This window comes from Uloborus diversus, chromosome 1 (assembly GCF_026930045.1).
Source record: "Uloborus diversus isolate 005 chromosome 1, Udiv.v.3.1, whole genome shotgun sequence".
In the NCBI taxonomy this organism is placed as follows: domain Eukaryota; kingdom Metazoa; phylum Arthropoda; class Arachnida; order Araneae; family Uloboridae; genus Uloborus; species Uloborus diversus.
In genome coordinates, this window is record NC_072731.1 from 129,371,080 (window position 1) to 129,384,345 (window position 13,266).

Sequence of the window (13,266 nt, forward strand, 5' to 3'; positions counted from 1 at the left end):
CAATGTCAGAGCCTCTCTTCTTTACTCAATGGTTTGAATGAGGTATCCATAGGATAGAATTCAAAGTTTCTCTTAGTGTATTATTGCCGAAAAAGATGAGGGAGGAGCATTCACCCTGACACCACACACTAAAGGTTAAGAAATCCTTATGTGCCGTAAATGATAAGGCCCCTTAACGCATTCATTCTATGAGTAGGGTTTGAAGTTACCAGCAATTTGGTTTTCAGAGAAATATGTATCCACAACGATTTTTTTTACTGAGTAAAACAATTTTTTTTTGCCCTTGATGTTATAATTGAGAATGGATCAAATATTACTTGTTTAATGACAAACATATATGATCTCTTACTGATTTCAGAGCATGATCAAAATTGAGGAACCAAGCACGAGCTGCTATACTGTGGAGGCCAATGCCACAGCTAATATAGCTTTAGTAAATTTGTTTCAAATAAATACCGAACAATTTTTATTTAAACATATTTTGACGAGAAAAAGAATGAATTTTCAGTTACAAGCTTGTTTATGAGTTTTCCAGTCAATGCGGAAATCACAGCTGGTATGTTTTATTATTATCAAATTTTAATGTTACAGAAAAGGTCTCTTTAAACTAATTATAGTGGGGGAAAAAACAAATAAATTACTTGAACTTGATGCAATTTCTACGCGAATCTGTTGCATTTATAAGTCAATTTTTGGCAACGCAAGTTATAAGTTAAAATTGGAAATCTAGGAAGAGGATGGTAAGTGTGGAAATGCTGCACTCTTTTGGAGTAAAAAAGTTTAGGGAATATGATAGAATGCTGCATAACTTCAACCCCCGTTTGAGAATGGGTTTCCAGAAAGCACCAAAATTTCAGCCAGAAGAGTTTAGCACCTTTTGCTTGGGGTGTGGAATCCGTATGAGATTCGAAACAGATGGACCAAACTGCATCAACATATTTTGTGGCAGTGAGTGCTTTTTTTTCCACTCCCTTCGAATGAAAAGCGGCTAAGCTTTGAGCAAGACGCCATTTTATTCTGAACTATTTCATTTTGATTTTATTTGCCAGGGACTGGAGGACTTGCACCAAGAATCTTACTGCTGTCCTTTTGATAAATACCAACTCCCCTTTTCTTTCTTTTTTGTAAAATTGGCCTAAGTGATCCGCTATAGTGTCAGCAGTATATACACATAATATGTACACGAGATTGCTCTCGGTTCGTAATAACTGCAATACATTTAATTCTACGACCAGTTGAAGATTATTTCACTTGTTTTCCTGGGATTCATAAGTATTTTAACTTTTAAAAATGACAATTTTTTTCTATTTGAGGTTAGGTTAGTATTGTTTTAAAAATTGATATTACTTCAGAAAACAAATTAATTTCAGTCATTAAGGAAAAATTTGATTTTTATCAACTTTTTTTTTTTATATGGGGACAGGGCGAGCGAGGCACGCTTTCCCGCGTTATTTGTATTTAGTGGTAAATATACTTCCCAGTCTCACTAATATACTACATCATCAGATGCTGTAAAACAGCTGACTACTATGGACATTTAAAAGTTGATTAATTAGGTAGGAAGTATAAGTCTCACAACCTCAAAAAGGGTGGACTTGTCGAAATTCATAGAAAAAATGGGACTATTAACATGTGAGAAATAATTTTCCTGGATGATGAGATTTCAGAATAAGCAGGCAGAAGTGAAACTTGACGGAATAGAAATAGTTTGACTTAAATTTCAGCTGCTTTAGGGATACTGATTTTCACCGAATAGAGGAAATCGGATGTTAGCGACTGAAAGAAATGGAAGCAAACGTTTCATTTTGCATCTTGCATTCCGTCTGCAAAAATCTACTTTCATTTAAAGATTAGGAATTTACTTGTTTTACAAATACAAACGCCAGAAAATAAGAATAGCACCCGCTCCCCCCTTATTACGATTTCGTTCCATCACAACAGCCGCTATCTAGATTTCACTCCACTGAAGTCAAATAATGCTAAGCTATGTTCGATTATAATTATTCAATTTTAAAAAACTGAACACGGCCCTTAATGATATTCATTTCCAATAACAAAAGATGATGAAAAAATAAAACATTTTATGCAAAAAAAAACATGAATTCATATTCAGACGCGTTTGTACCGTAATTAGTTCATGAAAGGAATACATTTGTACACATGTGAACGTGAATTTCGTGAGATGTGTGGCATATTTACAAGTAACTATTCCATTAACCAACAACACATAATTACAAATAGTTAAATACATTTTTAGTATTAAATGTTCTTTAGGGTTTCTTTTTGTACAATTAGGAAAATCTAGCGATAAAATTTATATTTCATCCCGATAGGATACATTCGAGCAAATATTTCAACAATCTTTTTTCTCTGGTCCCAGAATAATTCTTTTCGTGATAAAATGTGGCACCTTTTAAACACATTTTAAAATCTATTATTAAATAAACATTGACACCGATAACAGCATTTCGCGTAACAAGAATGTAGCGGCTCAAAACAAATTTTGATTCAACCCCGAGTATCCAAGTTGCACAGTCGAGCCATCGACAAGATGATCTAGTCAACGTAGGCCAACTCTTGTATTAGGTATTTGCTTGTGATCGATCATCTTGGCTCCATAGTTCTCTTTCTATTAAGGAAATATCAGCTGCATCAATTAAATCGTAATAAGTGTTCATAAAGATATTGCGTTCATGAACAAATTTAGAAAACCAAATCGGAGATGGCTGACCGGCAAGAGATTGATGCAAAATTTGTTTTGAGCAGTACTGACCATAAAGGGGGGGGGGGGGCAGGCTCTCATTGTCGTCATGTGAAACTAGTTACAACCGTGGGGGAAGGGGGAATTCATGTTTTCCAGAAACACAAATGATATAATACAAGGAGGGATGAAGAAAACGAGTCACTGAACAGGTACATAGAGGCTCCTCTTCGATTCTGGCGAAGAATCCGTTTACTGCACGTGCTCCGTAAAGTTTGTTTTTTACAAAAATATAGAAGACAGCTCCCAAGAGAAGAGTCCGTGGCCGAATTTGTGCGCTGAGAGCCACTGGGAGCTGACGATCACAACCTGTGGAATGGCTGGCTACTGCTGGATATCCCAGATCTCTTCGAGGAAAGCTGGGAGCTTCTTGTTCTGGACCTTGAGGCTGAAGCACAGTTCGGAGTTCATGTTGCCCAGCGTACGAAGCTCGACCAGCGTAGAAAGCAGACGAGCAAAATAGTTCTTTCCTGGCGGCCTATTGGTAACGATGTACGCCCGCAGAGTCTCGATGTAGAACTCCTGGATCTTCTCCACTTTCTTTGGCTCCAGAAGGCACGGCCTCTCTGCAATGCACACAAAAAGAAAACAGCGTCAGAACACAGTACAAATAAAACACTGTATCGTAAAATAAAGTAGTGACATGTCCACCATCTTGGGTCTAAACGATGCCTTCTTCCTATGTCTACTATGGTAAAGCAGCGCGTTTTGCTTCTTAATAGTGATTTCTTGATAATTCTATGTTAATGCACAACCAAGAAGCAAAACAAGCTACTTCATTATAGCAGACATGGGAAGAAAGAGCCATTTAGCCCTAAGATGGCAGACACGTCTTTACTTAAGCTGCAATCTAGGGCTTCAGGCACAAGCAGTGCTCAATGCAAATTCACTGTTTACTGATTTGGGCAAAAAAATCAGCAAGTATGCAACAGAAAACTGATTAAATTTAAGAGGAAAAAAAAGAAACCCTCTTTGGGGCACAGGATTTCAGAAAAAAAAAAAAGATTCATGCTGCGTAAAAATTGTGATGCCTTTTAAACTGAACAAAATTGGTATTTCACATGATGAACTTGTACTCGCATGTTAAATTGAAACTTGCCAACACAAGCAAATGCATAACTATTTGCTACATTGATCACACTCCAATCTTTTCGACTGACAAACACTCTCCTTCATTCACAAGACAGAAACAAACTTCACAATTCACAACACTAATCAGTTTTAGTGCCCGACAGGTTTGAGACTTAACCAGCATTCAGATTCAATTAGTCATAGGTAAATAGCATGGAAAGTATTGAAATAATGAGTAAGGATGTTAAATTGTGAAACACAGTATGGTTTCATTTTAGGTCGCAGAATCGCAAATTCATAGATTTAACGCACTTTGCCATTTTAATAACAGCAAAACACCATGTGTAGAAGCTTCCTTTTTGAGTAAAATTGTTCAGGTGGGACAACAACATACCAAAATTGATATTTAGAAATTTGAAAAGCTTACTTGCGATTAAAAATGATATCAAGAGGTACCAACCATAGATATATAGTATTTACTAGTTACGCAGCAAGAAACCGGTTCCAAGGGCAACTGAATCGACTTCCAAGCGCCGGAAAAGAGCATGCGAGAAACCGCAAAATTTTGCCGAACACTGTACATCAGTGGTTGAAGTTTCATTTTCGGTAGGTTGCGCTTTGGCCTGTCTAATTCAGTCCGTCTGCTGCTACGGAGTCGTCTCTAGTTACTCTAGATTTACGGCATCAACTGGGTTCAAAAGCACAAGCAAGTAACCTACTCATGAGGGAAACTCACCGGAGAAGATGACGATGGCCGTGAGGAGTGCGTACTCTGCGTTGTCAACTTTGAGGACGCACATGTTGCGACAGAAGTGGAAGATGGAGTCGGCAGAGTCACCCATGCAGGCGCTGCGGTAGTTCTCCCGCGTGTAGGGCTGGTTGTTGGCGAACACAATTGAGTCCGTGTTCATGTCATACTTGCGGGCCGTCCGAAGCATCATCACCTCGCTTGAACACGCCTGCAATAAAAGAGTTATGCTTATAATATTTCTGTGCATTTTTTCCCACTAGTTAATTTATTAGAAGGATTGCCAGATATTTGAAGTGTGTATGTTCAACCGGGACATCAGAAGCCACCCTCCGCCAGTGGTGCAGGTATTCAAACAGGGTTGGGTTTTTAATGAGAAAAAACTGGTTTTTACCAGAACATGGGAAAATCTAGGTTTTTACCAGTAAAAACAGTGGTAAAATCTTAGGAAATTCTATTAGCCCTTGTTCATTTGCTGGCAGGCAGTGATTTATTATTTTTACCAATAAACTTTTACATATATTGTAGTTTTTAATCGTTTATTATTTTGTATAAATATATTTATTGCATACTAGAAAAAAACCGTTGGGTCATTGGGCAAGTAATAAGATGACAGCTATCTTATGAATTTCAGACTTAGATTTTTTTTTCTTTTTCAAAATTTTTTGGGAAGGGCATGGGACAAATTTTGTGCTATTAAAAACTTAAATTGATAGTTCCAATACATTTTCAAAGTTTGTCAGTAAGAAATATTAATTTGAAATAAAATAATTTGTGTAACGTGTATTACATCAATGTAGATCACAATCTTATTGTAACTCACACTACAGGCACACAAAAAACGGATTTTGCTACAGACTGTTAAAAGGACTGTACTAATTTTATTACTTAAAGATAAGACACGAAAACTTAGCTTTTAATAACTATAAACTGCTACTACATCTTACAATGATCGTAGTTTGAATCCTAATTTAAATTAAAGTTCAAAGTGTTGCCAATGAGAAATATGAATACAATTGTTGCCAAATAACAAGAATAAAAATATCACATTCACCCCCCCCCCCATAAAATTTCGATTCTTATAGCTTAGTTCAGAATGCAGTCCTTTAGGTAAGTAGGAGGTCGTCTTTGGTGAGTAGGACGAAATGGTGTAACATCCAAGTTCTTTTCTGCCAAATCTTCTGAATTGATGACAGGGTCTGTGTGAGTTGGCGGCGAATCTGAATTGATTACTTCGTTTTCTTCAGTATTTACTTGGCTATCAGAAAGCCTGATGTTTTCTCCTCTTAGAGCTAGATGTCTAATCGAAACAGTTGTCTCCCTTCCATCCGCAAGCTTTACATGAGCATAATCTGGGTTAGCTTCAATTAGTTCAACTTCTTGGACTAGTGGTTCGTGCTTGTTTGTGCATACATGATTCTTCATTAGAATTGGACCAGGTTGAGTAAGCCAAGTGGGAATGGATGAACCATTATGTGATCTCCTAGGGTGGGAGAACATTCTCTCATGAGGTGTGGCATTGGTGGCCGTGCAAAGTAAGGAGTGAATAGAATGAAGAGCGGGTTGAACAACACTTTCCCACTGTTCGGTTCTCATATTATTAGATCTTAAGGCAAATTGAATAGTTTTCCAGATTATTCCATTGTAGCGCTCCACCTGTCCATTTCCCGCCGGGTTATAAGGAGTAGTTCGACTTGTGGCTATACCATGAGATGTTAGGAACAGTTTTAACTCATGAGACTTAAAAAGCTGATCCTCTATCGGAGTGAATGAATGATGGCATTCCAAAAATGGAGAAAATATTCTTCAAATTCTGTATTACGGTAGATGCGGAAATATCACTGCAAGGAATAGCGAATGGAAATCTGGAGAATTCATATACAATTGTTAAGATGTAAAGATTTCTTGAAACACTAGGAAGAGGTCCTTTAAAATCAAGGTTCAATATTTCAAATGGGGACGTAGCTTTTACAAGGTTCCCGAATTTTTAACAAATCTGGGTTTTAACTCATTGCAAATCAAGCAAGAATTCGTTATTTCTTACATCCTCTAAAGAAAAAGGAAGATTCTTGCAGCGAACCCAGTGATACATTCGTGTCACCCCTGGATGACAAAGAGAGTTGTGCATATCACATAAATCTATGCTAGGAGTTAAAGCACCAGCTATACGTGATAAAGTATCAGCAATTACATTTTGTTTTCCAGGACGATATATAGTGTCAAACTTGAAACTCGCGAGTTCAAGTCTCCAGCGAATTAATTTCTCATTTTTAATTTTGCTACTGTGTCGTTGATCAAACACAAATGAGTCTGCTTGTTGATCGGTAAAAACTTCAAAATGTTTTCCCATCAAGAAATGTCGCCAATGACGAAGAGATTCAACAATTGCATACGCCTCTTTCTCAGGAGAAGAATGTTTTAGTTCCGATGAGCTTAAGGTTCTTGAGAAAAAGGCAACAGGTCAGCCAGCTTGACTTAGAGTGGCACCTATGGCAAAGTCCGAAGCATCTGTTTCAACCCTGAAAGGTATGTTGTCCTTTATTGCAGCCAACATAGCATTGGCTACATCATTTTTAAGTGAATTAAATGCCAATATCGCTTCACCTGAGAGAGGAAATTGTTTCTTTCCTAGCAGAGGGCGTATCTTTGCTGAAAAGCCATTTATCCATCTACGATAATGGGCGAACATACCCAAAGCACCCTGCAACGCAGAAGAGTCTTCGGGAGGAGGCATTTCCATCAACGGTTTCAGACGATCTGGATCCGGTTTAATTTGGCCGTCACTAACAAAATGTATCCCAGTAATTGTGCCGAATTTGTCGAAAACGTACATTTTTCTTCATTTAGAGTCAAATTATATTTCTTCGCCACAGTCAGAAATTTCTGTAAGTTATTATCATGTTCTTTCTGATCTTTTCCACAAACAGTCACATCATCAATAAATGGATATGTCAAACTAAGTTCTTCATCCTCAACAATCTTATCGATCACTCTTTGGAAGCAAGCTACACCATTGGTCACTCCAAATGGAACTCTCAAAAATTGGTACAATTTCCCACATCCTTCGAAAGCGGTGTAATGCTTTTCGCTATCAAGAATTGGAATTTGGTGGTAAGCACTTCGCAAATCAATTTTACTAAACACTTTTTTTTTAGAAATTTTTAAAATTATTTCTTCTATCTTAGGAAGAGGATAAGCGTCTAGTAATGTATATTTATTAATTGTTTGCGAGTAGTCTACAACCATCCTGGGCTTGTGATTGTCTCCTCTAATAACAAAAGCCTGAGCTCTCCATGTTGGATTGCTCGGTTCAATGATCCCTTCTTTGAGAAGTTTCTGGATTTCCATCTGCATGAAATGATAGTCCTCATTAATTTGTCGTCTTGATTTAGTTGTTACTGGTTTGCAAGCTGGGTTTAAATTGGAAAACAAAGAAACTGGTGTAACTTGCGCTACAGCCAAAGAGCAGATTGTTAATGGAGGCATGTTACCCTCAAATACTCTGTTTCTACTGATGAATGTCCTTTCAGGATATCATGACCTATTAATATATCACTACAAAAATCTTTCATGATTAGCAATTCCACGTCTGGATAAGTGAAGCGATCAATTTTTAAGTTTACTTTACAACAACTCATTACTTCAGCGACCATTGAAGAATTGGCCATAGATATTTTCCCAGAATATGGTTCAATCTTCGCATTGCATTTAGATACATATTTCTTGTTAAGGAAACTCATGGAGCTCCCTGTGTTGATTAATGCATTTAGTCGAATATCGTTCATCGAAGCCTTAACTATTGATTTTTGAAGGCAGTGAATTGCTCCCGAAATTGATGCAAGAGTGTTTGAAGATGCTGTAGTATTTGATGAGTTTCTTGATGACTTAGACTTACAAACACGTTGATAATGTCCTTTCTTGCCACATTTTCTACAAATTGCGTCATGGGCTGGACACAAAGTTCTTAAATGTATATCATTTCCACAGAAAAAGCATCTAGAGGATTTGGAGACATATGCCGCAGGTGATACATCTTCTTCCGAAAAATTGTTGTCTTTCACAGCAGCAGAGAGTGGCTGCTCAGAACTTCCAGTATATGAAGCAGCATGCACTTTCGCTAATTCGAGGGTTCTGGCTTGCTCGAAAGCTTGATCAAGAGTCATTGAAGTGTTTTCAAGAAGACGTTGGCGGATTCTAGGACATCTTAATCCACGAATGAACGCACATCTGATATATTCTTTGCGATAATCATCTGCTGTTATGTCTGTAAATTCACAATCTTTGCTTAACTGGTTTAGAGATTGTAAAAATTCACCGACCATCTCCCCATTTTGTTGATTTCGCTTCGACAAACAATGTCTAGCGAATATGATATTCCGTTTTTTTATGAAAATAGAGTCAAGAGTTGCTATAGCTTGCGCATAAGTCGTACAGTCATTTATGAATAGGTAAATATTTGCACTCACGTAATTGCACAGTAGTGGTAGCTTGTTATATTCTTGAATTGTTGTGGTACCTTCTAAAAAATTCGTAAACGTTTTTTTCCAGTGGATTCATTTAGCTTCTGCGTTTGCGTACGTTGGATCTATATCAAACCTTTCAGGTTTAAGGAGCTGCTCCATAATTCAGGTAGAGATCAGTCAAGATAATATTTATAGTTATTAAAATTGTACTAATTTTATTACTTAAAGATAAAACACGAAAACTTAGCTTTTAATGACTATAAACTGCTACTACATCTTACAATGATCGTAGTTTGAATCCTAATTTAAATTAAAGTTCAAAGTGTTGCCAATGAGAAATATGAATACAATTGTTGCCAAATAACAAGAATAAAAATATCACAAGGACACAAAGATTTAGATTGGTAAATATATCTCTTTTCTTTTGTTTGATTAGATTGGTAAATTCATGACTTTTTTTCCTTCTGTTTTATAAATTTACCTTAGAAGTAAAAAAGGGATTTCATTCATTTTGATGCATAAATTAGCTTAAAGATTATATTTTTTGAAAATGTCTGAATAAAATTACAGAAAAAATTAGTATTTTTTAACATGAAAAGTTTTATAATAACGTATTTATAATGTATAATATATGTAATATTTATTTAAAAATATAAATATTATCAAGTCATAAGAACAATTTTTTGTTTGTTTTTTCCAAAAGTTAGTGTGAGGACTCTCCTCTTCTCTATTCAGCGGCGCTAGTGTCGCGCCTTTCTGTTTTATAAATTTACCTTAGAAGTAAAAAAGGGATTTCATTCATTTTGATGCATAAATTAGCTTAAAGATTATATTTTTTGAAAATGTCTGAATAAAATTACAGAAAAAATTAGTATTTTTTAACATGAAAAGTTTTATAATAACGTATTTATAATGTATAATATATGTAATATTTATTTAAAAATACCCTTCTCAAATATTATCAAGTCATAAGAACATTTTTTTGTTTGTTTTTTCCAAAAGTTAGCAAACATTTTTATTTATTCTTCATTATACATTATTTTGAAAAATATCGATACAAATTGTTTTAGAACCAGTTTTTTCTTAAAATTATCAAATCGTTTGCATGCAAAATCCCGTTAACAATTTAAAATTTACATTTCATTATCACTAAGTAAAAAGGTGCTGCCTTTTTTATTTATAACCTGCTCCCCCCACAACGAGTTCAAAACTCATTTTAAAGGGGGGAGGGGAGGAAGTGCTGTTGTAAATTAAGTAATATTTTGTAATGAATGATCACTGTCACTGAAAATTGATTTTAATTTAAATAAAAATGGGAACTGCCCATGTTTACAACCTTAAACATGAACAGTTTTAACCATAATTTACTTTTAAAAACATGTGCACAGAAATGACAAAAACAACAAAACATACCAAGGATTTTTTTTTTCCCTCTTAGATGGTAAAAACCATGGGGAAACAGGTTTTTCCGAGGGCGGTAAGAACCGGTCAATACCACAGGTGGTAAAAACCATGCCAACCCTGTAATTCAAATGAGTATACACACCCTTGGCTGGATTTTAGAGTGTTTTAGAGGGTAGTTCAGTCCCAATGCTATGAAAAAATTGTTAGTAATTATGAACCTAAACCAGGAGTAATAATAAATGACCATAAAAAGATTAATTTAAACATTTCATTTCTCACACGTTTATATTTATATTATTTACTTAGTAAGAAGAAACACTTCGAATAAGGAATAAAATTTTGAAAAATATTTATATGTTCCTTTCATTGGCTAGGATGTTTTTTAGAAGTATTTTCTGGTTGTAATTCTGTTGAAAATTTTTTCAAGTTAATCCCATATTAATTTTACATGACTATGCTACACATAACAAAGTAGTTATCTTAAATAATCCTTCACTTTAAGACTTTTTTGGTCATCCATGACCAAATTTATTTTTTACCGGGATATGAAGTAAACTGGTCGGGACACCGGAATTTAATCAAATCAGAAATGTTCCGGTCAAACCAAAACGTCTGGCAAGCGGTTTTTTTGATACCAAATATTTGTCAAGTGATGACAGCATACTCACCTTGAGCAGCGTGATCTGGTCTTCCCTGGACAGGGTGTCGAATCCGGGCACCCTCTTGGAGAACTCTACGATGAGCTGGACGGTCAAGATGGTGATCTCGGTGATGTGCTGGAACCGTTTCATACTGTCCTCTTCACTGTCACCCAGGGGGAAGGCCTGAAATGGTACAACAAACCACATGATCATTCCAAATTTAAGGAACAATGTTTGGCAGGGAAAGTAAGTTTGAACCTTAAAAAATGCTTGAATTCCAAGGAAAATAGAAAAAGGCTTCAAAAAAAGATTACAGGTTTGGCAAGAAAATTGACTGCCACTCAGTTGAAAGGCCCGAACAATGACACACACTTGATTCACTCAACCTCCGTAGCTAAAACGCGATTTTTAAGCACAAGGGTACTCATGAATCAAACTTTGAAATCATAATTATTATTCATCAAAAATTATAACCCTAAATCAATGCTCGAGAAAAACATTTTACACCTTCAGAAAAACTTTATAAACACCCAGTGTCGGAAGTAATTAAATGTGTTTAGGAAAATCATTTCAAGCTTTAAAAATTTAAATATACACAAACAAATTCATAGAAGCTTCAGATAAGTTCAAATGCAAGCCAAAAAACATGATTTTAGACCTTTACAAAATGCTTGAATGGATGTTAAAAAAATTCAGGTCTTGAAAATGCTTAAATGTTTATCGTTTTATGTTTTTAAAACGTACTGGCTAAGTTCATAAATGCTGTCTAAAGTTCCTAAATCCCTCAATGGGTTTAATATGTAGAATAGAGTTGAAAATTCCATAAGAAATCGTTTGAATTGTACAAAATTTGTCCACAACGTTAGATTAAAATGTATAAGTTCCAACTGACTGTAAATGTTTTCAAGTCACAACACAAGTTACGAGGAGACTAAGCCTTTCAATGCACTTTTTATGCATATACTATAAGTACATTAACTTTTATTACCCATTACTCACACTTTTGAATTTATATTAATCCTACACAACCAAGATAGATTCATTAATGATACACATCAAATGTTGTACAGTGAAGTTCAATGTGAAAAGACACAAATTTACAATGAAATTTCCAATTTATGTTGCAAATTTGAGACTTACTGCATAATTTTTTTTCATTTTATAAAGACACGATTGGGAAGTTTGCTCATATATTATTGTCATTTCATTCTAATCCATATTGGTAATTTGTTCAAAATTGATAAATATGTATCTTTTATTTTTCCCGATTTGATATTTAAATGTTCCCGCTTTTTAGGTATGAGCCTAAAAACAGCTAAAAGAAACTTATGTTCAGAACCAAAACATGTTTAGTCCCGCAACATCAAGAGACTTGTGACGGGCATAAAGTCAGTTCAGAAACAAGGAGAAAAGATTCCTGAGCTGCAGTAAGTTATGTTTGGCAAGAGTCCAATAACAACAATTGATTATAACATGAATGATTCATCAAATTTTCTATTTATTTTTTGGCTGAAGAAATTTAACATGGATACCAAAAATTTACAAATTAGACGTACAAATTAGGGAAGTTTTCGTTTTTTCAATTTTATTTTTATATGATAGAGTAACATGAATGAACACCATAGGTGAAAATATTTTGCGATACGATAAGTAGTTTTTTTTTAAATTAATTTTTAAAGTTCAAGCGCTTGTGACGTCAAATGGCATAGGAAGTGACGTCATGCGCTCTTCCGATAGGGGAGAAGCCGAATGTCATGCATTCGACTTCGAAGACGAAACGTAAAAGGCTTATCTCCTCGCATTAAACTCCTTGCGTTTCTGGAACATTAAACCTCTCATCTCTCTTGGAAATATTCGAATATCATCATTGATGTTACATGAGGAAGATTATTTAGATTGTGCTTTAACGAATCCGGTCTCCATTATGTGTTAAAAAGGATTATTGAATTTCTAAAAAATATAAATATCAGCACGCTCAAAATGTCCCTAGCGAAAACAAGGGATCTTTGACGGAAGGCTGCCCATTCGCGCCCTGTGACGTAGGCTCGTGACGTTTCAGAAATCAACCACGGTGCTTTAAAATTCTGCGATGGTGAATTTTTTAGTTTTGAGGGTCAATTAACAATATCCAATAGCCAAAATATGAACATTTAATAGGTTGCAACTTCCCTATTTGTA

General features: G+C 35.4%; 1 protein-coding gene across 1 annotated transcript in view; it reads right to left on the reverse strand.

Annotated features, from left to right (window-relative positions):
- The window catches only part of LOC129232115 (ecdysone receptor-like), a 255,668-nt gene that overhangs the window by 15,819 nt on the left and 226,583 nt on the right, over positions 1-13,266 (reverse strand). The window contains exons 8-10 of the mRNA XM_054866357.1: positions 11,116-11,271; positions 4,569-4,791; positions 115-3,327 (exon numbers count right to left, since the gene is read on the reverse strand). Coding sequence (XP_054722332.1) covers positions 3,086-3,327; positions 4,569-4,791; positions 11,116-11,271 — 621 coding nt within the window. The 3' untranslated portion in view covers positions 115-3,085. The remainder of the gene's footprint in view (positions 1-114; positions 3,328-4,568; positions 4,792-11,115; positions 11,272-13,266) is intronic.